We start from the raw sequence: 23,377 nt of genomic DNA, 5'->3' as shown, positions 1-23,377 counted from the left end.
ACTGAGAAATACAACTTTTCTGAGGCCTGAGGAATTCAGGAAGAGCTTCCTACAAGAAACAAATCTTGAGCTGAATGAATGGTTTCAAATACGACAGTCAATGCTGTTTCAAATATGCGCTGTCCTCCAAGCTGCCCTGCTTTATTTTCCCCCAAGAAGGAGTCTCCTTGCCCTTAGCCAAGATCAGAAACTTTTTAACTCAAGAGTCCTGAAGTAGGCAACCCCAGCTCTGTTAATGTTCAAGAGTTCACTGCAGTGATTTTACCTCATGGTGACCCACTGAGTCTACTGTACGGCTTTCCTACAATCCTCACAACCAAAACCTGACTGAAGTATGTATGGCAGGCATCATTACCCCCTTTCTACAGCAGATGAGACAGACACAAGGTATAACTGGGCCAAGGTCACACATTCATAGTTACCACCAGGACATCAGCCTAGTGTCCTTCCAGAGCATCTAGCGCAGCGGCAGCCCCGCCCTCCTCCATTCTTCCTCTCCCCACCAGCACCTTGTTTGCTCCTAATCATTCAACAGGTATCTAGTGTTGATTCTGCTGGGCGCTGCGCTCGAGACTGAGCATACAGTGATGAACAAGACAAATTTGCCCTGTGGATCTCGATCTAATGGGGGAGAGACATGTAAACAGCAATACAGTGAGGTCAGTGCTTATAATAAAATTATATAAAACGCAAGACTATATTAAGCTGGGAGGAGGCTTATTCTGAGAACGTTCTAGATTTTTCCAGAATCTTGCAGGAGCAATAAGGAAGAGAAAAGGAAGAAGTGATATTTCTGATAGAGGGAACAGCTGGTTGGAATGCATGGAGAGATGAAGAGGTATATTAGGAGTCAGCAACAATTGGATTCCTCTTGTTGCTCTGCCCCAAATTTTGTGACATTGGGCAAATCACTTCACATCAGTAGGCTTTAGTTTCCCAATTTTTTAGGTGAAGGGGCTAGCCCCTGTATCTCTGACATTCTGTAATTGTATCAACTGATGATGCAGAAATAGGATGTGAGGAGTGGTTTACAAGTCCAGAGGAGGGGAAGGCTTCTGCAAGAGTTAGCATTGGAGTTGGACCTTGAAGGATTTTGAAGGATTTCCACAGTCACAGAAGAGGAAAAGATTTCCCTATGTTTTTAATACTGAATATGTTTTTATAGTTTAAAAAGGAAAAGAGAATTCACTTTTCCCCACCAAAATGTTGAGTAATAATATCTGTTCGAAAGGGTCCCTGTCTCCTCTCCACTTCCCAAACTGGAACTGTCTGGGTCACAGAGGACATCCTCAGAGGAAATCCTGCTTTCCCACTTCCTGGTCAGAGACTGAACTCCAGGAAATGGATGGATTTGGGGAGAGCCCTGTGTCCTTCCTCTTCATGGGAGGTCTGGGACCGGGAGGACAAGAGGGACTAATTAAAAACACAATGGAAAAGATGACATCAGGTATCCAAGGGTGTCAGAGCTGCAGGGCCCTCAGAAATCACTGGGTCCCCATTGTACAATAGAGGACACGGGCCCAAAGAAGAGAAGGGACTTTCTCAAGTTCACACAGCTCAGCAAGCACAGAGCTGAGACTGGAACTCAGGGCTCTAGCCTCTCTGACCATACTGTCATATGCCATGGTATTTGAGTAAGTTAGGTATCAGCAATCGAACCTAGGCCCTCACTGTTCCCCTTTATGCCATAAAGAAAGAAAAGGCATGTATCAGTAGTTTGGTCTTTTTTTATTGCTGCATGAATGTACCACAGTTGGTTTATCCATTCACCTGCTGATGGGCATTTGGATTGTTTCTAATTTTGAGCTATTATGAATAAAGCTGCTGTGAATACTCGTGTACAAGAGTTCTTGTGGCTCTCTGTTGTTCAATTCTCCCAAGTAAGTGTATGTTTATCAGCTGTATGTTTATAGTGAACCGCCAAAGAGTTCTTCAAAGCGGTTGAGTCATTTTTGCATTCCTTTCAACAATGTATGAGAATTCCAGTTGCTCCACGTCCTCAACAATACTTGGTATTGTCAGTCTTTTAAATTTTAACCGTTTTAGTGGGTGTGTTATGTGGTATCCCATCGCAGTTTTAATCTGCATTTCCCTAAGGCAAGTTTGAGCATCTTTTCGTGAGATTTTTGGCTATTTGTTTATCTTCTTTAGGATGACAAGGGATTTAAACCAGGACGTATCACAGTGCTATCCAAAGTGTCCAAGATTTTGAAGCAGTTCTCCCAGTGTAGCAACTATTTCATTACAGTCAGCAGGAATGGAGAGGACATTGGGTCCAAGGCGATATGTGTACTGACCAGCTGGAGTGACCTTGTGTGAGATGAGCCTGTTTCCTTCTCTCTGAAGTGGGGGTCACACTAGCAGCTGGGCAGGGTTATTGTGGAGGATGAAATGACAGAACAGAGGGGGAAGCAGGGAGCGGAGTGGTGCAGGCGCGCACAGCAGGTGCTCGGCACATAGAGTCAGGCCCCTTCAGGATTCCAGGGATCCCGCTCACAAGTAGTTACATGTACACGAGTGCCAAGGCCCCGGGTGACCACCAGCAGCTATTTGCTAGCCAGAAGGCTGCTGGCCGCACACATGTTCTGTCCTTTTCTGACGGCTCTGGGAGCAAAACCATGGATGGCAGAGTTGTCTGGGTTCGCTGCTTGTGAGGACAGCCGAGCTCAGGCACTACCCGTTCCGTAAGTCTGGAGCAGCTTTGATCTTCTGTATGAGAAGCCGGGGTTAGAGAAAGGGAAATGGCATCAAAACATTAGGAAGCACAGTGCTTTCTTAACACATTCAACTCTCTTACACTGGCCTTTGCTACACACGAGGGTTGTAAACCAGAGCAGCGGTTCTTAGATTTTTGTACGCATTAGAAGTCACCTGGATGTCCTGTTACAACAGATTTCTGGGCCTCACTCCCAGAGTTTCTGATTTAGCAGGACTGGGGTGGGGCCTGAGAATTTGCTTTTCTAACAAGTTCCCAGGGAATGCTGAGGGTCCACTTTGAGAACCACTGAATTAGAGCGAAGTCCTTTCCGTCCCTGAGAGTTGGGGTGGCAGCGCTGGGGTTTGGAAGCACAGAGATGAGTCTCCCCACATTTCAAGCTTGGAATTCTGGGCTCAGGCCTGCTTACTGATGGGGCAAAGGCTCTTCCAGGACAAGGAAGGAGAAAAATGGAGACGATGGTCATACGGAAGTGGAAGGGGGAAACAATGACATCTCCAAATCAGAGTTTTTAACCATTAAAAATAATCCTGGGGGGCCGGCCCCGTGGCGCAGCGGTTAAGTGCTTGCGCTCCGCTGTGGCGGCCCGGGGTTCACAGGTTCCGATCCCGGGCGTGGACCGAGGCACGACTCGTCAAGCCATGCTGTGGCAGGCGTCCCATATATAAATTAGAGGAAGATCGGCATGGATGTCAGCCCAGGGCCAGGGCCAATCTTCCTCAGCAAAAAGAGGAGGATTGGCAACAGACGTTAGCTCAGGGCCAATCTTCCTCACCAAAATAAATAAATAAATAAATAAATAAATAAATAAATAAATAAATAAATAATCCTGAGGGGGCCAGCCCCGGAGCATTGTAGTTAAGTTGGGCACGCTCCGCTTCAGCAGCTGGGGTTTGGATCTCAGGTGCAGACCTACACCACTCGTCAGCCATGCTGTGGCATGACCCACATACAAAATAGAGGAAGATTGGCACAGGTGTTGGCTCAGGGTTAATCTTCCTCTGGAAAAAAAAAGAAAGGTTAAGAGGGTAAAAAAAAAATCCTGAGAACTCTATGATGTATGGACAATTATCTCCCTTCTACAGATGAGGAAAATGAAACTCAGAGATTAATTTTCCTAGAAACACACAGGCGGCAAGGGGGGAGCAGGGATGGGAACTCAGGACTGCCTGGCTGCCTTAGGCCTGAATTCTGGCTCTACTACTTACCAGCTGGATGTCCTCTGCAAGTTGCTTGATGTCTCTGTGCCTCAGTTGGCTACCTACAAAATGGAGGTAATGGTAGTCCCTACTTCACTGGGTTGTTGTAAGAATTAACTGAATGAGTATTTAGGAAGTGCTTAGGACAGTATGGGGCACATAGTACCGCCAGAGAAATGATCTGAAAATACACCTGGCTGCCGACCAGAGTGCACATGCGGCATCCCTCCAAAGGAGAAGCTCCGGGGAGGAAGCTCAGAGATCGTCCAGTATCCAGAGACCGGGTAGGCAGAAACACTTGAAAAAAATGTAAAGCCTCGAATTCGGGGTTTAGGGAGAACCCTGCCTTCGGTGCGGGTAGAGGTGGGGATGGGACACAGGCCGGAGAGTGGCTACGATGGCCTCAGGCCCCACGCCTGGCTAGGCTGTTCTCTCGGGCCGCTGCTCCGCTCCAGGAAGAGACTTGAGACTGACCAGTCTGGGTCCCACCTCCCCTCCCCCTGGACCCCCCAGCCCAGGCGCTCCGGGTTTCCTGCCCGCTGGAGGCCCCACTCGGTGCGGGGGGAGGAGGGGTGGCATTTCCTGGCGGGGCCGCGGGCCGCGTCACTCGCTCCTGGACGCTCGGGCAGCGCGCTGACCAACAGGCACCAGATGCTATTTCGGGCGGCGCCCCGCTCAGTGCGCAGTTTCCGTTTTTCCACCGATCATCGGAAACAGGGGAGGGTGAGGGTGTAGACGTCACGACCCTCGGCCCCAGGCGGGGGGTTGGGGGACAGGTCAGGGATGGCTGCCAGGCTCTGTCAGAATCTGGAGATTCGCGAATAGAGGGGGATGGTCACCTCCCCGCCCGCCCGCGGACAGATGCTGGGCACACTCCCCGCGGACAAAAGCCTCGCCGCCTGTCCGCGTTCCTTCCCCACAGCCCTTGGGGTGCACAGCAGGGTCATTTAATGCCCGGTAAGCTAATCCCTCGAAGGCACCTAACCTCAAAGAGTTCAAGAGCAAATGTAGAGTCCCCGCCCCTGCCCCTTGGTCCCCAGGCCCCATCTCCAGGAATAACGGACCATCTAGGCAAAACAGAGCCAGAACCCCAGAGGGTTCCTGGATTTCTCCTTCCCCCTCACCCCCCAGACCCAATTCTTACAAATCCTATTTTGTACCGTAAGTACGTGCCATCCTCATCCACCTCTTGCCATCTCTTCTGCCAGCACCTGCGTGCACACCCCAATCTCCCTCCCCTGGACCACTGCATTGGCCTCAGAAGTGGTCTCCGGACAACCTGCCCACCCACACAAACCCCTTCTCCACCTTGCAGCCAAAGAGCTTTCTAGAAATGCAAATCTGAGGCTGTATAGGATGCTAGCCCACCCTCAAACCAAATAAACAAAATGATTCCTCCTGAAATTCTTTAAATTGTCCCTAGGCTTGCTCCAGCAGTGCTGGACTCTGTTCTGTTCCTTCCGTGAACCTAAAGCCCTTTTGCTTCAGCCCTCCGCCCACCTGGAAGGCTGTCAATGCTCACACTTCTACCTGCCCCTCAGATCTGGCTCTTAGATCTCAGTACACACATCATTTTCCGAGGGAAGCATTCCCTGGCTGGGCTCCCTGATGTGGGAATGGCCAGCCCTTTTTTGCAGGGGTTCGGAGACATGACATGACTTGCCCACCGGTGCCATGGCCCAAGGGTGGCAGAGCTGGGCTTTGAACTCAGAATTATATGACTCCTACCCTTTCTATTAAGGGATGCAACCAAGCAAAAGCAATAGGGATGAGAGGAGGGAGAGATGAAAGCCAACCCTGTTGCAGGGTGGCTTCAGGGAGCAAGTGGCAGAAAGATTCAGTCTTGAAGGACGGATGTGAGAGGAGGGCAGTAAGCAGAAGAACCAGCAGAAGCAAAGGCACAATGGAGGGAGACTTTGATTTGATGACAGTGGGTGAGGCAGGGCTGGAGCCATGGGGAGAGAGGGAGAGATGGGGCTGAACAGCCCCAGAGACCCCTCCTCAGGGTCCCTGCTGAGCAGTTGGTGTGGCTGGGCCAGGGGAGGCTTCGTGGCAAGTCCAGGAAGTAGACTCTTTCTCAGGACACGGGCGGCCCTTCTCCCGTGGGATTCTGTAAAAGTTACGTGTGCCCACATGGTGCCCTGACTTCCACCAGAGAGCACAAGAGGAGCAGAGGGGACAGGCTGCACCAAATTAACCGTATCTTTGCAGAGGGTCGTCCTGGTGGTCAAGGAGGGCCAGGACTCAGACTGCGGCCACACTCTGGGCTGTCTGTGACCAAACAAGGGGCTTTTCCCTAGTTTTCAGGCTCCCAAAGGAGCTCAAGCCAGAGATGCTGGAAGGAAGGTGGGGAGAGTGGTGGCCTGGGAGCTGGATGCGTGAGTTTGGGTCTCAGCGTTTCCTCTGGCTCACTATGAGCTTCGGCCAAGTCACATCGCTGCCTTACTTTCCTTCGCTACACCCGTAGCCAGAACTCCCATGCAAGCTCATAGGAAGTTGTCCTGGGCTCTGGGCTGGGGGGGGGTTCCATGGATTGTTGCCCTCACCACCACCTTTTTAAAAATCATTTTACTTAATCCTCACAGCAACTCTGTGAGGTACATATTATCTCCCCCATTTTACAGATGGGGAAACTGAGGTTCAGAGCTAAGCGACTTGTAAGAATTGAGCCTGTGCTATTTCCACTCCAGCACAAGAATGAATCCAGATACTCTCCAAGGGCTAAGCCCCAGTGGCCCACCCCTCACTGAACCCATATTTCTACCCCATAGCACCAATCTTGGTCCCTGTGTAAGTTGAGCCCAGATGCCTCTGCCAAGCCTAGACTCCAGCTGCCCCTCTTCATCCGCTGGGCTCCAGGACTCGGGTGCCAAATTTGCTTCAGACCAGGCTCCTCCACTCACTAGATATGGAACGCTGGGAAAGTTACTTTACTCTCTGTACCTCAGTTTCCTCATCTGTAAAAAGAGGGTAACAATAGCACCGACTTCATAGGGCTGTTTATGAGAACTAAATGAGTTAATATTTGTAGAAAGCTTAGAACACGGCTTCAGTAGCAAGATTAATACGTTAAAAATATTATGGGAGGAGGGATGTTCCCGGGCTCTGGGCTCAGCCTGAAACTCAGTAGAAGGGACATTTTAATCTCTCCGTTGACACCAGTTCTGCCTCCATAGAGCCCCTGGGTGTGAGCTCAGTCCATGACATTTGAGGCAAGCAGGCTCCATTTTAGAGCAGAGAAGAGCCAGGGCTGAAGAGGGTGAGGGGTCAGTGAGGAGCTGGGGAGCTTTCTGGGATAAGACGAACTGCCCATTGAAATCTGGGTGTCTAGGACATTGGAGAACGAGTGAATGCCAGAGAAGGGTTGGGAGTGATGGTTTTGCTGTCGTGGTCTTCGGAGTGCTGGCATTAGAGTCGCTGAAGAACGGTGTCTGGATGGCCTAGGGGCTGAGGTTGTGGGGAGCCCGGTTCCGGAGAGACCTCAGGATCAGAAATGGTGCTGCACCCGCCGGCTCCTAGAAAGCGCGCCCAACGCTCTCGGCGGCGCATTCCGGAGCCGGTCCCAGCGCCGTGCAACCAGTCCCCACTCCCTCCGGTGAAACTGCCAAATTAAAATGAATCATTTGGCCCATAATGGCCGAGGCGCTTATCGGGGGCAAGCGGACCCGCGGCAGTGCCTTATCTCGGCGGCGCACACGGCCCCGGCGCGCCTCGGCCCATGCTAACGAGGCCCAGAACGTGAGCGGGATTAGAGCGCGGCGGCGGAGGACTGGGGCGCGGGCGGGGGGCGTGGGGCGGGCCTTCGCACTGAGGACCAGGCCTCAAAATGGCCACACGCGTCCCCCAGTAGCGGCAAAAGGTGAGCATTCTGGCCTTTTTCTAGGGCAAAGCAACCTGCGTTCTCACACGGAATTCCCTATCAATTTCCTCCCTCCATTTCCTCCACTCGCAGAAGAGGTCTTTGCTCCTTTTCCCTCGGTTTCTTTCGATGGGGGGCATTTTCCACAGATGCCCTCGCGGTCGCCGCCGCCCCTCCCGCCTCGGAGACTCTCTTCCTTCCTTCCCCTTTTTCCTTACGCAATATACAGAAATGCGCGAGGCGGTGGTTGGTTTTCATTTCTTCTTCGTGGTTGTGTGCATGCGGTGGGATTGTGAGAGTGAGTGTATGAGCTGTGGGCAATGTTGACTTCCAAGCGTGGTCTTCTTGGCGATGGGTTGTGTGTCCGAGTGTGATGGTGTCTGCGCCGTTTGGGTGTGTAGATTTGGATTCTTCGAGGCCCTTCTGCGTTTTAATCGTTGTATATAATTGTGCTCGTTTGCCTTCTCATCATGAGTCTGGTTCTGTGTGATGGGTTGTGTGGCATTTGCGATTGTATCTGGGTGGCTTCGTTGTTGTGTCGGGCGTGTGTGATCCTGAGTACGTTGGGTTGTGTGTCCATGAGCGATTGCGTTTGTGTCGTGTTGGACAATGCGCGGGCCTGACCATGTCGGCTTGCGGGGCAATGTTGGGCTGTGTTTACTTTGCCTCCCTTCTGTGGGGCTGGACCCCGTGTGGTCCTGGACCCCGTGTGGTCCTGTCCTACTGAGTTGTGTGCCTGTGTGCCTGTGTCCATTAGAAGTGCATTTGCAAATCGCTGGGGGTTGGAGGAGGAGGGCGAGCGAGAGATGGAGGCTCGAGTGGAGGAGGCGGCATGGGGGCGGGGAGAGGGGTTTCACATTTTATTCCAAATTATGAGGTATTCGGAAGCCAGTGTTGGCTCGGATGGGCAGACGGAGCCCTATCGGCGGCTGCTCCGTCCAGAGGCCAGTCTGCGCCTCGGTGTCTGAGGGGTTTGTCAGTGAGTGGGAGGCTCTTCCAGGCTCGAAGCTGAGCAGCGCTCGCAGAGGCCGGCGCCTTCAAGCCGGTAGCCGCCGGCTTCGCTTCCCGACGCACTCAGGCTTCGTCCATTTCTGGTCAGTTTCGCGGGTATGGCCGCGGGGGCTGTGGGAGAGGCCCAGGAAAGACAATCGGCGCCTTCTCCAGGCCTCGCGCCTCGGGTGGGAACCCTCGGGATCATCTCCATGCAACATTTTTCCACCCCCTCCTCGAGTGAGCGACCTTCCCGCGTGGGTCGGGTACCTGTCTCATCGGTGGTCGGGGCCGGGCTCCGTGGAGGGACCGAATGAGTGCTGCCCTAGCTCGGAAGAAAGGATTTTGTTTTGCTAGTTATTCTAGTTGCTAATGTCATCATCATCATCACCATTATCATCATTGTATTTTAATTAAAATAGTCGTCCAGGAGCACGCGGCTTGTCCCTTTTAGCTTCTTGGGAGTTTCTTGGGAGCGATAACAAAGCAGCGCGGTTGTCCCCCACCAGCTCTCTGTTTTTTAAGTGCTGGGTTTGGGGTAGGGAGAGAAAGTGGAGAGAGGGACGGACACAGAGACTTGGTCATAAAGCAAAAAGGAACCTCGACCTCAGACACCAGGAATGGGTGGATTCCTCCTTCTTCCCACCCCTCCCCCCATTTGGATTAGAAGAGTAGAGAGAAAATCTCCCACATTGGATTAAAACTGCAAGGAAGAATTATTCCTATATTTCCACCAAAGTAGGGGCAAAAAGAAGGAGGCCTTTGCAATTAGTCCAAGACTTCGATATGTGATCATAAACTGGACGATTTAAGCAAAACATATTAAACAAAACCCTCCGGAGGGGGAAGAAAAAAGCAACGTAAATCTCGCTACCGTTATACCCCGGGAAGCAGGAATGGATTGTTTTTACCCTCCTCTCTCTGCCTTGTTTATTGCTGCAAGGAATTATTAGAATTCTCCCCTACTCTGCGGCTCTGAACACCGAAAAATCGAAAATCGTCGTGTAGGAATGGTTGAGGGGAAGGCGGAGGTTTCTTTCTTTCTTTTTTCTTTTTCTTAATCAGTAGGAAGAAAAGAAGGGACCTGGACAGATCAGACATCCCGCCCTCTTCCCCCATCCTCTCGGATCGCGCCCTTCCGACTCCATTCCTGCGGGAAAGTAGCCTTTGGAATTGGGCTCTGGTTTCGCTTTGGGCTGGAGGTGGGCAGGCAGGGGTCTTGGAGAGAATGGGGGCCTTGGAGGTTCTGCCCCACCCACCACGGTCTGAAGACTGATTCACCTTTTCCGACACGCATCGCCCTCACTGCCCCCGGTGCCGGGCTGCGGGCGACGCCGCGCTGTAGCCGCAGCTCCCGCCTGACCAGGGTTCCTGAGCCAACCGCGTAGACACGTCAACGCTTAGAAAACAAACTCGGCCACACTGAACCAGACATCCCGGTTGGAGGGTCCAAAATGTTCCGGGCAGTCTGCGGCGGGGGGTTGTTGGATTAGTTAGTTAGTCCTGACTGTTCGGGTGTAGGGTTCTTTTTTATGGGGTTGGGGGGAGGCTTCAAATACCTGCAGGTTGGGGGCGGAAAACTGTGCGCGATTCCCTGGGCTGATTGGCGAGGACGTGAGGTAATTCCTAGCCATTGACCCCCATCTCTCTGTCTCCCTCCCTCTCGCCCTCCCTCTTTCTCTCCACCCCCATCTTTCCTGGAAACGCGCTCTGGGCGCGGCAGACTGCCCAGGACCACACCGCGGCCTAACTGCTGGTCTCTCGGAGAGAGAGGGGGGAAAGCACAGACCCCCGTCCACCGGCTGGACCTCGGCTCCCGCCCCTCTCCGGAGGAGGAGTGAGATCCTATTCAGAAGGACCGGTCTCTCTAAATATGCCCCAGGTGAGTTTTTGGGCAAGGAGATCGGTAGAACCAGCGTCCAGGAAGGCCTTGGGTTCCTGCCTGGGGTGGGGGAGGCTGAGGACAGTCCAGTCTCAGATTGGGGAGGGGGGGAGGACAAACCCAGAGCTGGGAATCTGGGATCTGACACTGCTGCTGACTGTGGCCTCTCTGCCTCTGTGGCTGCCAGTGAGGGCCTTTCTTTTTTCGACCCTGGGTGAAAATAGCTGGTTGGACTTAGTCCCCCAGGCCGCTCCCATCGGTCCCGGTTCTGTGGACGTTTCACAGGCTCATAACTTTGGGGTGACTATCTGGTGGTGCTGGCTGCCTGCGCCCGGGGCTCCGGCAGGAAGAAGGCCGCAGCCATCAAGGCTAGCGCAGTCCCAGCTTGGGTGGGCCTGACCAGGGCCTCAGGCCTAGGGCGGGGCGGCGCTGGACACCCCTCCACTCCTGCAGCAGCGGGGAAAATGGTTCTGTTCACCGGCGATTTTGGTTCTCGTGCAGGCTTGGGGCTCCCCCAGGGGGTCGTGCGTGCAGTGTGAGGGACAGGAGGCCAGCTCTTAGGCGGTGGCTCCAGCCCCAGGCACGGCAGAGGCTATTTTCATTTAAGAAATTCTTCCCACCGGGAACCGGGAGCTGCCCAGCCCCGGCGCTTACCCCCGGGGAGCTCCCGGGATCCCGGCCTTGTTCAGGCCTCACTGAAACGAGCGCCAGTCTGGCGACAGGAGATGAGGATCCGGTTTTGGGGGCTGCGAGCTGGGTCTTGGCGGCACAAAGACAGAGGAGTTGTAATGGTCGAGTGCTCTAGTCTAGTGGGACTCAGATCGAAACCTTTGCTGTGCTCCTGCATCTTCCCCCAAAAAAACAAATAAACAAAAATCAGTCAGGCTTTCCTTTCAGTAATTGTAACGCAGCCTAGTGATGGAGTTTAGTTGCCAACAACCCACAACCGAACGTGCTCGTGAGTCCTCTGGTGGCCTCCTCCAGAGCACGGACCCCTGGCCTGAGCGATCCGGGTTGCAGAAGAGCCCACTAGGTTTTTCTGAGGTCTGGGAGGGGCGGGGAGAGGTCTGCCACAGACCCGGGGGCCAATCATAGGTTTCTCACAGGGAGCCTCAGATAGGCTCTGGAGAGGGCATTTGGGGCCAGGGTCAGCTCATCTGGAATATGTGCTCCTCTTGCCCCTCAGGGATCCGCTCCTGCAGGGAGCCTCGGAATTAGTCAGATGGTATAAATGTGTTATAAGGAGAGGCTGAGCTCAGTCTGGCAATTGCAGTGTGCACTGTTGGTCACTTGGTTAGAGGCTGGGGCTGAAGCACGTGTCACTGAACGCACAACGGTGCATGGGGACAGTAAGGTAGGGAGCCAGCACCTTGGGGCTAGTATATTTTGCCTGTGATGGTATATTTCTGGTGCATTTCACCACCGCAGGGGAGCCATGGGGAGGGACTGGTATACCTCTGGTGCATTTCTAGTGGCCACAGTGTCTTGGCAGTCCCACTCTATGGATACAGATCTATTGTTTCCGCCATAATCGTAAACTCGCTTCCAGTGAAGCGTTTCGGACCCGCTGCCTTTGCAGCTCACTACACTAGGTCTTGGGGATTTTGTCGTTTCTGGCCGAGCCCATGGGGCTGGCAGACCCAGGGCAGGAGCACTGTCTGAATGGTGATTCTCCATCAGCTATGTGTGTCTGGTGGCAATTGAGCTGAGCTCCGGAGGAGGTTTCAGAAGGTCTGGTCTCTGTTCTGGGGTGGGAGGATGGTTCCCAGGCCGACGCTGGTCCAGAGCAGTGCAGTGGCAGAATGGGAGCTCAGTGGCTGCTGGGAGTAATTAGATAGACTTGGCTTGGGGAGGAATTGGGTTTTTGTGTATTTATTTGTGCTGTAAAATACCCCAATTATATGATTCTGAGAGCAGAAACCTTATTTCGAACATCTTATGAAGCCTGTCAAGTTGACTGTATTTTAATTTTTTTATTAAAACAACTTGCAAACATCCCCAAACTCTGGACCCAGAGTCTCCTGGTTTTTCTGTTTTCATTCTTGTGGAGGCCTGGCTCCGTCGGCATGGAGGCAGGGTGATGGAAGAACCCGAGCAGGTGCGAGTGGGGAGTGGAGCCTCTGCGGTCACCTGCAGTGTGGCTGTGGAGGAGAGAAGGAGCGTCCTCTGCTCCGGGATATATATGGGAAGGTGTATATGGGAGGGTAGCGCTGACGGAGTCAGGTGGGAGATCTGGTGGCACATAGGCGCCTGTAGCCTTGGGCAAGGCTGTCCCCTTGCTAGCCCAGTCTTATGGTAATGTTATCTAATGTATGGTAATGTTATCTAATGATAATATTTCCTTGAGCATTTCACTGTAATGAGGCATTCCTTCCATTTCCCAGAGGACAACACCGAGCTGGGAGAGGGGGATGGCGGAGTGCTGGAAGAGTCCAAGGGCCTTCTTGACACCCCTTCCCACTCGTGCATGGGAGCCCAGACCCCAGTGGCCTCAGGGGCACCCTCTGAATGCCCAGGCTCCATACCACCTCTGCCAGGCCTCCCTTCCAGACCCCACCTCACTTCTGAGTCCAGCTGAGCAGAAGGAGGTGCAGCGTCAGGGAGGTAGGGCCGGATCATCTTCTCCGCTTCCTGATGTCTCATCTCCGGAAGACACGTGTTGAAAGGGGATGTAGGTTCCTCGGATAATTCTCTGCCAGCTGTGGCAGAGTGGACCCCAGGCCCTGTAGCCTCCATTCCCTAAATTCCCTACTTGCACCCCCACCAGGTTTCTGGGTGCATGTGTGTGGTGCTAGGCTGGGAGCAGGTATTGCTGAGAGGCCAGGGAGGTTGGAAAAACACCCCACCTCCCCGCGACAGATTCCCCGCCAAAACCGGGAGGGGGGCGGGAAGAACACGGTCGGGGATTTGTTCCCTCCTCTTCCCTTGCGGCCTGAGAAGGGGAACGGGGTGATATTTCTCTCTGACTCTTTCTACATTTCCTTCCTCCTTTCTCCCCTTCTGTTTTTCTTTCGCTGGCTGTATTCCTTTTCTTCCAATGTCTGCGTCGTTTTTCTCCATCTCTGTCTTTTTGGCCCTCAGTCTCTGTCTCCAGGCGCCCTCCCCTCTTCTCCCAAACCAGAGACCCCCTTTCCCTCCCGCCCCAGCACCGGCGGGTCTTTAGGCCCCGAGAGCGGCTGTGTGTCCACGTGGCGCCAAGTTTGTCCGCTTCTTCTCACGTCTCGGTGCGTGAGTTTCTCTCTCTGCCCTTCACCCCTTACCCCGCCCCACGTGGGTGGGCCGGGGGCGGTGGTCAAAGCGGGCGTCCGCTTGTCTGTCTGTCTGCCCGCAGGATGACGGAGCGGCCGCCGAGCGAGGCGGCACGCAGTGACCCCTCGCTAGAGGGACGGGACGCGGCCGAGGCCCGCATGGCCCCCCCGCACCTGGTCCTGCTGAACGGCGTCGCCAAGGAGACGAGCCGCGCAGCCCCCGCGGAGCCCCCGGTCATCGAGCTGGGCGCGCGCGGCGGCCCGGGGGGCGGCCCCGCCGGTGGGGGCGGCGCCGCGAGGGACTTAAAGGGCCGCGACGCGGCGGCGGCCGAAGCGCGCCATCGGGTGCCCACCACTGAGCTGTGCAGACCTCCCGCCCCGGCGCCCACGCCCGCCTCGGCCCCCGCGGAGCTGCCCGGCGACGGCCGCATGGTGCAGCTGAGCCCGCCCGCGCTGGCGGCCCCCGCCGCCCCCGGCCGCGCGCTGCTCTACAGCCTCAGCCAGCCGCTGGCCTCGCTCGGCAGGTCAGGGGCCGGGCGGGAGGGGCGGGGGTGGCAGGCGGCCGCGGACCCCCGGGGCTCCCCCTCTGCCCTTCGGGAGCTCACTGCCCTTCTCCCGGCGGGGCTGTGCGACTGGAGCGGAGCGCAGGAAGAGAGAGGGTTGTTTTAAACCCGCGGGCGTAAAAGTCTAGAAGCTGGGCCCCCCGTGCGCAAGTGAGAAAGGAGCCCTCTGCGGGAGTGTGTGCGCGCACGAGGGGCAGATTTGGGGGTGCCATGTGGCTGTGCAGCGTGCACGGGTGTGTGTAAGCGGAGGAGTGGGACTGAAGGCTTGCGGCTGGGTGTGAGCAGAAGCACGGTGTGCTGTGTGGTGGTGGGGGCAGAAGGGAGTCGTGTGAGTGTGGATACCAGGCAAGAGTGTCTGAATGCGCTCCGCTGTGAAATTCTGGAAGCTGCAGCTCTCTGCGTACAGGTAAGAGACAACGATCTGAGGGCGGTTGCAAGAGGCCCCGCCCCTCTGAATCTGCTTCCAGGGCCCGCCTGGGGAATGCTCCCCCACGTCCCCACCCCCGCCGCGTGTCTGCCCCTAGCTGTGGTCTCTGGCCCGGGCCTGTACTCCCCTTGCTGTGAGGGTGTCCATTTCCCGGCTGAGGCCGCTGAGACGGTGGAGAGATGGAGACAGGTTGGGGTGGGCACAGGAAGATGAGGCAGGGATAGACAGTGTGGGACAGTCAGGGAGTCTGCTGGAGACCCTGAGCAAGAAGCTGTAGAGAGCCCAGGCGGGTGATGGAGGGGCACGTCAGCGCTGATGAGTCAGGGTTTCCTGTCTGTTGTCTGTCCACCGGCCCGTGGGGCCAGGGCGCAGGTGTGGTGAGGTGGGGGGAAGGGGACTGTGTGCCCTTCTGTGGTGCTGAAGCTGCACCAGGTGTGAGGTGTGAAGGCCAAGTCAGCCAGTGTGAACACCTGTTTGGGAATGGAGGTATCTGTGGATTGTGTGCTTGTATCAGGGGAGGGGACTATGTCTGTCTCTGGGAGGTGTGTGTGTTCATTTTTGTGTTTGCTGCAAATGTTCACCTCTGATTGTGTGTGTGTGTGTTTCATGCTCCTATCCCCAATTCAGGTGTGAGGGGACCAGGGTTGCCCTTGTTTTTTCAGGGCTGGGGGGCTCAAGAATATGTGGGAGGATCGCTAAGGAGACTCTTTCTCCCCTCCATCCTACATGCGATCCCCGTGATCTGCCTGCTCCCTCCCACAGTGGGTTCTTTGGGGAGCCGGATGCCTTCCCTATGTTCGCCACCAACAACCGAGTGAAGAGGAGACCCTCCCCTTATGAGATGGAGATTACTGATGGTGAGTCTGCCCTGCCCCCATCTTTGTCCTCTCCCCTCAGGCTGGTTAGAGCCCCCTGAAGGAGGGATCATTTGGTGTTTCCGTAGGTGTTTCACTTAAGATGGGTGGGCCACCTTGGAACCCCCAACTGCCAAAGTCCCTCACCCTGCAAGAGGGTGGGGGGGGCTGCATTCACAGTCTTGGAAAGAGGGGACATGGGGATGAGGACACATTGGGGTGCTTAGCCCAAACCTCTAGGGTCAGCTGTAGTCCCCACTCTGGCTCTGTTACACTTGGCAAGGATCCTAGGGGGAGGGCAGAAATGGGTGGTCCCCCTGACTCTAAGCCCTGACCCTCAGGGACTCCCTGCACCTCCTCCCAAGTGCCCTCTGGAGTCTGGAGTCTGTTCCCTGCTGGGCATTGCACCTTCAGGGGTCTCGTCCCAGGGGCCCTCTTGTCCCCTCTTCCACGCTCTGGGCTCCCCTCCTGACATCATAGATTCTACCCTGCCCCCTCACTTCCCCCAGAAGGGCCTCAGCACTGCTGTTGTGAACTACCTGAGTAGTTTTTAGCCCTGAATTTGGGAGAAGGGGTTGGATGAACGGGAAATTTGGAGCATCCCCTCCTCTTTCCAAGGTTGACCTGATGTAGTAGATGGCCCCAGCACCAGGGGGCAGGAGAGCAGGCTCTTCAGAGCTGAGGGACTTGGAGCCAGTCCCTGGAGCTCCCAGTGCTTCCGCCTGGCTGGAGACTGGGGCTCCTGAGGAAGGGCACCTGAGGCCTTGGAGCTGGACTGGGATTTATGCAAGGCGCCTTTGGGAGGGATGTGTGTATTGAGCTGGAGGTTCTGGAGGGAAGCCCTCCGTGGTATTCTGCAGAGGTGGGGGCGCTGGAGCCTGGACAAGGACCAGACCTCAAAAGATCCAACCAGCCTGGGGCACAGGGGTGTAGGGTTGAGAGGGAAAGGTGATGGGGTGTCAGTGCTGCTAGGTTAAAGAGGGGTTCACTAGTCGACAGGAGGTGGGTGTACCAAACAGGAAGTAGGCGGGACCAGCTCTGAAGTTCCCCAGGGAAGAGACGTTTTCTACAAAGGCCAGAGGCAAGGAAATCAGGCACAGAGGAGAGGAAGAGGAGATGGGGCAAGGGAGTGAGGGGTGGGGGAGGGCAGGAGTGTAGGGAAGCCATTACCCATCAATGTTACCAGTATTTACTGAGCACCCACTCAGTTCCTGGCCAGAGAGAGACAGGACACAGAGGAATGGACAGATTCCAGAAAGAGAAAGGTGTGGAGAGGTGGGTAGTTGTCTGAGAAGGAGCCAGAGAGGAATAGACAGAAATAGGGGTGAAGGGGAGGGTGTGGGGGTGCAGGGTATGTCCACGGGACTTTGAAATCAGAGATTTAACCAAAAAGATTTAACCAAAAGACTCTTTTTCCATAGAAGTGGAACTAATGCAAGGTCTTAAGTCAGGACTTTGCATGGATTCCTGTTGCTCAACTTCTCTGGGCCTTAGTTTCTTCATTTGTAAAGTAAGGAGAATAATGGCTTCCTCACAGGTAGTTGAAAGAGCACAGTGGGTAAAGTGTTTTTAGGGCCTGGCTTGGGGTGGGTGCTCCTTCTGGAGTCTGTGTACCTCTAGCTGTGACAACAGTCGTAATGCCCCCCTCCCCACCTAGAAGCACCGTCAAGATCAGCCAGCATGAGCCATGGAGCAGGGACTGTCCTCCCTGTGCTACAGCTGAGGGACTCCCCTCTGTCTGGCCTGGAGGCCGGAGAACAGCAAGTGACTTGCTCTGAGGTGCCCAGGGGAGGACGGCCCGGCAGGTGTGCTGTGTTTTCCAGCCTGGGTCTGGCCTTTGGCGAAGAGTCAGCTGGGCTGGGGCCTGTTGGCGTTTGGAAAGACAGCTTCAGAAGCACCGTGGGCAGAGGATGAGTGATCCTCCCCAGGAAAACGTGGTGTGTGTGTGTGTATAAGTGTGTGTGTGCACGCGTGTGCGTGCATGTAGGAGAGAGAGAGATGATCAGGCAGGAAGTGTCCGCACGGATGAGCTGGGTCACAGACTGACCACGGGGGCCAGGTCTGCCTCAGTGCTGGCCTCAGTCTCCTCAGCTGTGAAATGAGCGGTGGCCTTAGGTGCTGATGCCTCCTCTCCTCCTCTCCCCCACCCACGTTTCCACCCGCTGAGGTCTGCTTCCAGGGTCACCGGAAGAGAGCAAACTAAAATCCCAGGTGAGCAGTTGCTTCCGTGTGCAGAGCTTCCTGAGGATACCCCAGGCCGGTTCTGTGCCTCAGTGTTGGGGAGGGAGGCGGCCACCTCAGCCCAGGAGCTCAGGGACACTAGCAGGGCCCTCCTCTGTCTTCCCTGGCTTTGGGAATCCCCGGTCACGCTTGGGCATTTAGTGCAGTGCTTTGCACACCATAGGTGCTGGATACATGCACACTGGTGTCTGCCACTGCTCTGCAAGTCTTAGTCCATGGACGCTCGTGAATATTGGTCCAGTCTGTAATCAGTGCATTGTAGACGTGGGAAGACTGAGGCAGCCCTTGGATGCCTGCCTAGAGCCTCAGGCCATGCCTGTGCATGGCTGTCGCTCCACTCCTCTCCTGGGGGAGAGAGCCCAGAGGGTAGGTCCTTTCCCTCTGGCCTCTGCTCTCTCCTCCAGTCCCCCACCTACCAGCATGATCTGTCAGTCAGCAGATATTTACTAAGTCCCTACTATGGCTTTCCATTCATCTTTAGAATAAAATTTAAGATATGGGACCTTACTGCATGGCCCTATGGTATCTGGACTCAGCCTGCTCTGATCTCACCCACACTAATCTAACTGGGCTGGCTTTAGCCATTTTCCAGCCCAGGGCCTTTGCACATGGCGTTCCCTCTTGCCTTCCTGTACCTGGGTGACTCTTCTTCAGCCCTAAGTTCTTACCTTATAGTTGTCACCCCCCTCTGATGTCACCCCCAACCACCTCAGCTAAGTGTGGTGGCTCCTGTCCATCTTTCATTTACATCCAGCCTCCTGTTTTTTTGTTTGCTACTTGTTCATCATCTGTCATAAGCTCCGTGAGGGCAGGAACCCTGTCTGTTTTGTCACCATTATTCCTTAATGCCTAGCACAGTGCCTGGTTGTGAGTAAATAACAGACAGAAGGATAATAATAGGTAACATTTATTGAATGTTTACTCTGAGGTCAGTGTTGTCTTAAGTGCTTGACCTGTTAGTTGTTAGATCCACGTGACGGTCTTAGGACTTGAGTTACTAGTTTTATCTCTGTTTTACAGATGAAGAAGCTAAGGCACAGAGAGTTTAAGTGACTTGCCCAGAGTCACTGTCTAGTGAGGAATAGACAGGAGTTGAACCCAGAAAGTCTGGCTCCAGAGTTTGTTTTTCTAACTATTGCTGTATGGCCTCTTGGCACAAGTAAATGAAGGAATGAACGATATATAGTCCCTGTCCTTACATGTCTCACAGCCCAGAGAGGGAGACAAGCACAGAAACGTACAGTAATGATCAAGAGTGATGGAGATCAAGTGATTGTAGGGCCATGGCCATTGGTTAGATCTGTCTGGAGGGGTTGAGGGAGGTCCTCAGAGAGGAGGAAACAAATGAACTGGGTTTTGAAGGATGAGTAAGAGTTTCTAAGCAAAAGGAAAAGAAGGCATTCTGGGTTTCCCAAGTTTTCCAATGGATAGTTTCTCTCCTTCCCCATGGGAGAAGATGCCTTGGGGGATCTGTAAGCCTGTCTCTTAACCCTTGTCGTCCTACCAGGTCCCCACACCAAAGTCGTGCGGCGCATCTTCACCAACAGCCGGGAGCGATGGCGGCAGCAGAATGTGAACGGGGCTTTCGCTGAGCTCCGCAAGCTGATCCCCACGCATCCCCCGGACAAGAAGCTCAGCAAGAATGAGATCCTCCGCCTGGCCATGAAGTACATCAACTTTCTGGCCAAGCTGCTCAGTGACCAGGAGGAGGAGGGCACCCAGCGGGCCAAGCCTGGCCAGGACCCTGTGGTGGGGGCTGGCGGAGGTGGGGGAGGCGGAGGGGGTGGCGGGCCTCCAGATGACCTCCTGCAGGACGTGCTCTCCCCCAACTCCAGCTGCGGCAGTTCCCTCGACGGGGCAGCCAGCCCGGACAGCTACACGGAGGAGCCGGCGCCCAAGCACACGGCCCGCAGCCTCCATCCCACCGTGTTGCCCGCCACTGATGGAGCAGGCCCTCGGTGATGGTCCGGGGCCGCCCAGGACCATCCAGGAGGGTGCCCGAGGCCGCTGGGCCGGAGGGCTTCAGGGCAGGTGGGTGAGGATTGGGCAGCTCTGAAGCAGGGCAATGGACTTGAGCTTTCCTTGATGTCTGAACTTGGGCAGCCCTGACTGCCCTGGGGCTGGCTGACCCGGTTCCTGCCTCAGCAGGAGAACAGAAAAATGGAGCGAAGTGGTAGGTACTTTTTATGAAGACGGCACGGTCTTCCCCTTCCCCAAATCCCGAAGACTTCTCAAGGAAGAGGCTTGAGTGGCACTGCTTTTGGCCTGGAGCTTGGGAGCCCTGTCTTGGCTGAGACCTGGGGTTGTCAGCTCTCGCCTGAGGCGTCCAGCAGCCTCTGCCGTGCCATTAGCCCCTCCTGAGCGGGCTGGAGTGGCTTTTGTGGCCACTCCGTCCAAATATATAGGTACCCAGTAGCTGCCCATTCTTGAGCCCCGTCTTCTCCCAGGCCCACGTTGGTCCATTCAGCTTGCCAGCTCCTGCAAAGTCAGGAGCTCGAGGTGCCTTCTTCAGGGCCTGGTTGAAGAAGACGGCCAGTGGACAGCCCGGTCTCGACTAGCAGGGCCAGAGGGTCAGAAAAGCCAGGAGCCCTTACTTCTTGCCCTGGGGATCAAGGCTCTGCCTTCTTCCCACTGAGACTTGCCTTCCTGATCCTTGTGGCTGCGGGGGCCGAGTCTGCAGCTGTGAGCATGTGCCCCATTGGGCTTCGTGCGAAGGCAGAGAAACGGGAAAATGACTAGGGAGAAATTGAGCCAGAGCTGTTTCGGGCACGTGGGCTTCCCATCCTGGTGGTGTCTCAGAGCTGCCTGCCTGTGTTCTCAGCCGCACGCCACTGCTCGTGCAGTGAGTAAATGCCGCTGTGCTGAAGGGCTGTGGTGACTGGCTGTGCAGCTCGTCTGTGCATTCTCGGGGATGCTTGGAGGGCCCTCCCTGCTGCAGGGTGTCTGTCTGCTGATGGTCTGGTCTGTGTTCTGCTGAGCACTATCTCTGTCCTGGTGTTCGGGACTTTTTTCCTGGCATTTGGGATTTTTGCTTGATTTCAGTTATTGGTGGGTTCTTTAGGTCCTGGTATGCCCCAGGATCCAGCCCTATGTCTAGGGCATGGGGAACCCGATCAGAGCCCAGTTCCTGGCTGAGACCCCAACAGGTGCACATTCACTTAGCAGAGTCTTAAACACCCAGCTATTGTGCAGCTTTCAGTCATCAAGTGTGTTTATGGGAGGTGGGCTTAATGCTACAGGAGTGTGCCCCTCCAAAAGTTGTACATGAAATTTTTGTAAATCAAATCCTTATCCTTCATCTTTTAAGGAAATACTGCTGCAAGTCCTTTTGTAAAGTGAAGAATCCTTTGTAGAGTGGCCTGCTGCCCCCTCGTTGATCTGTGTCAATCCGGATGGTGGGACGTGGCTTTCTGAAGGCTAGGCCTGCCTGTGACCTGCATTCTGAGCACATGGAACCGAGTGCACACAAGTCCCATATACGCCATTGTACCCTCAAGTCACCCCAGCCGTCTCCCACCAGGCTCTGCCCTTGAGGTCAGAGGGAAAACGATCCTATGGCCCTGCCTTGTCCATAGCAATGTAGGAAGAACCATGGTTTGCCCTCGTCGTGATGGGGCCTTGAGTGCAGCCAGCCGTACGCAGACGGCTGCTCCCTTCCTCTTCCTTTTAAGTTGTGGGGCCCAGTTCGTCGGGATGGGAGCAACAGAGCTCTTGTAGCTCTGTGACTTTCCATCCCACTTCAGCCCCCCAAAATCTTATTTTGATGAACATTAGGATTGGTGCATTTCCAATACTTGGCAGCTCCTGTGGGAAGCCCATCCGTCTAAGGATGGAGCACCTGTCCTCGGTCCTAAGGCTGTGCTTGCTCCTGGGGGCTTAAGTTGACTTGGGAGTGACAGGTGGCTGCAGTGTGGGCGGGGGGCAGGCTTTAGGAGATGCATCACACATTCACTCAGGAACTCAAGCTTCAGGCTTCCGCTTCTCTCAGACTTGCTGTGACCTGGATAAGCTCTCGCTCTGAGTATCGGGTTCTCATAAATACCCTGGCTTGGCCTGTCTCCTGGGACTGTGCTGTGAGCTGAATGGAATCATGAAGGTAGAAGCATTTTGAGACCGTCAAGAACTTTGTTGTCCTCAGTATCAGTCCTGCATTGGGGTTTCCCACCCTGAATCCAGGACCTGGGCAGTGGGCTGGTCTGCCTGACTGCACAGCGTTTGGGTAATTTAGGTTCTAGACCACTTTTGTCTGTGTTATCTAGATTGGCCTCATTTCTCCAGATTGACCTCATTTCTGTCTCATTCCCAGACAAGGCACAGGAGTGAGAATGGAAAAGAGATATTGGAACATGGGCAGACTACATAAAACATAAGAAAACTACTCCAAGTGGGCCTGGGTAGGGACGGGCAAAGCTTCAGGTCTTTGTAAGAACTAGAGAAGATCCGTAATTTTTATTTTCATTTCTAACACCCCCCTCCCTCCACCATACCCTTCTCCTTTCTCACCCTGAAGAAATGTCCACATTCCAAGAATAATATCTGTAAAAAAGGGGAAAAATGTAAAGGTGAAGAAAACATGACATCAAAGATGACTGTAATGACTGGAGGGTATCCCCTGTTTTAGGAAAAAGTCATACTCTTTTTGTCTGTAGCGTGGGAAACGACAAGATGGTACAACGTTTATCCTTTTCCAAAAACACAACCAAGGGCACAGCATCTATAGTCAGCCGACAAACTATCTCGCCTTTGGGGGGGTCTGGTCGTACTTGTGGTTCCGATGGTACGTGGCCCCTTGCCCGAGGCTCGCCCCCTGCTGGTGTACATGGCGCGTTGCCCCTGTGGGCGGGCCCAGCACTTTCCGTCGATGTTGTACTGTACGTGATGAATTGCGTTGGTCTCTGTGTTTTTCTGCAGAAGAGGAGTGACCGTTCCAGGTACCTTCGCCTTTGTACAGCCCGGAGGCCGACACTGTGGGCGTGACTCTGTAGCGACAAAACCCATGTGGTGATGATGTGTGTATATGTGTATGAGGATATATTGGGAAGATTTCTAAATAAAAGTTTTACAAAGGGGCCTGGACTCTGTGCTGGCATGTTGCACCCCTAGATCTGAGAGTTGGGACGTTAAAAGAAAAGACGTGGCAAGAACCTGTCTTCCCTGAAATGGGGAGCCTCCAGGACTCGGCTATCCTCTCAGAGTGAGAGCCCCTGCCCTGAGGCTCCTCACTTGGGTTCTCATTCTTTTCCCTGTGTCAGGCCTCACAGAGGGGGCCTCTTCTCAGCATTGTGCACCCACACTTTTGGCTCAGGGCCACCCTGTGGAGGGTCCCCTCTGTATGTGGAGTTCAGCTCCCATGGCTGGGACAGGTGCTTTTCTTGTAGGTTCTGGAAAGATTAAGGTC

General features: G+C 54.5%; 1 protein-coding gene across 7 annotated transcripts; it reads left to right on the top strand.

Moving 5' to 3' along the window:
• Nucleotides 1-7,691: 7,691 nt before the first annotated feature.
• On the top strand, nt 7,692-23,045 carry TAL1 (TAL bHLH transcription factor 1, erythroid differentiation factor). Of its 7 annotated transcripts, none has more exons than XM_058552337.1 (5): nt 7,692-7,774; nt 10,488-10,646; nt 13,978-14,418; nt 15,647-15,741; nt 19,487-23,045. In XM_058552337.1, the coding sequence occupies exons 3-5, from the start codon at nt 13,979-13,981 to the stop codon at nt 19,939-19,941; spliced, it is 990 nt and encodes a 329-aa protein (XP_058408320.1). In that variant the 5' UTR covers nt 7,692-7,774; nt 10,488-10,646; nt 13,978; the 3' UTR covers nt 19,942-23,045. The 7 variants fall into 7 exon arrangements, 6 of the variants coding, with proteins under 6 accessions (XP_058408320.1, XP_058408319.1, XP_058408324.1 ...); XM_058552336.1 differs by lacking the exon at nt 7,692-7,774 and adding an exon at nt 8,624-8,868; XR_009221812.1 differs by lacking the exon at nt 7,692-7,774 and having other exon boundaries at nt 9,252-10,646; nt 19,487-21,513; nt 22,891-23,045.
• The last annotated feature ends 332 nt before the right edge of the window (nt 23,046-23,377 follow it).

This window comes from Diceros bicornis, chromosome 13, assembly GCF_020826845.1.
Source record: "Diceros bicornis minor isolate mBicDic1 chromosome 13, mDicBic1.mat.cur, whole genome shotgun sequence".
Taxonomy (NCBI): Eukaryota; Metazoa; Chordata; class Mammalia; order Perissodactyla; family Rhinocerotidae; genus Diceros; species Diceros bicornis.
The sequence above is the reverse complement of the archived record's forward strand: the minus strand, read 5'-3'. Positions and strand labels throughout refer to the sequence as shown.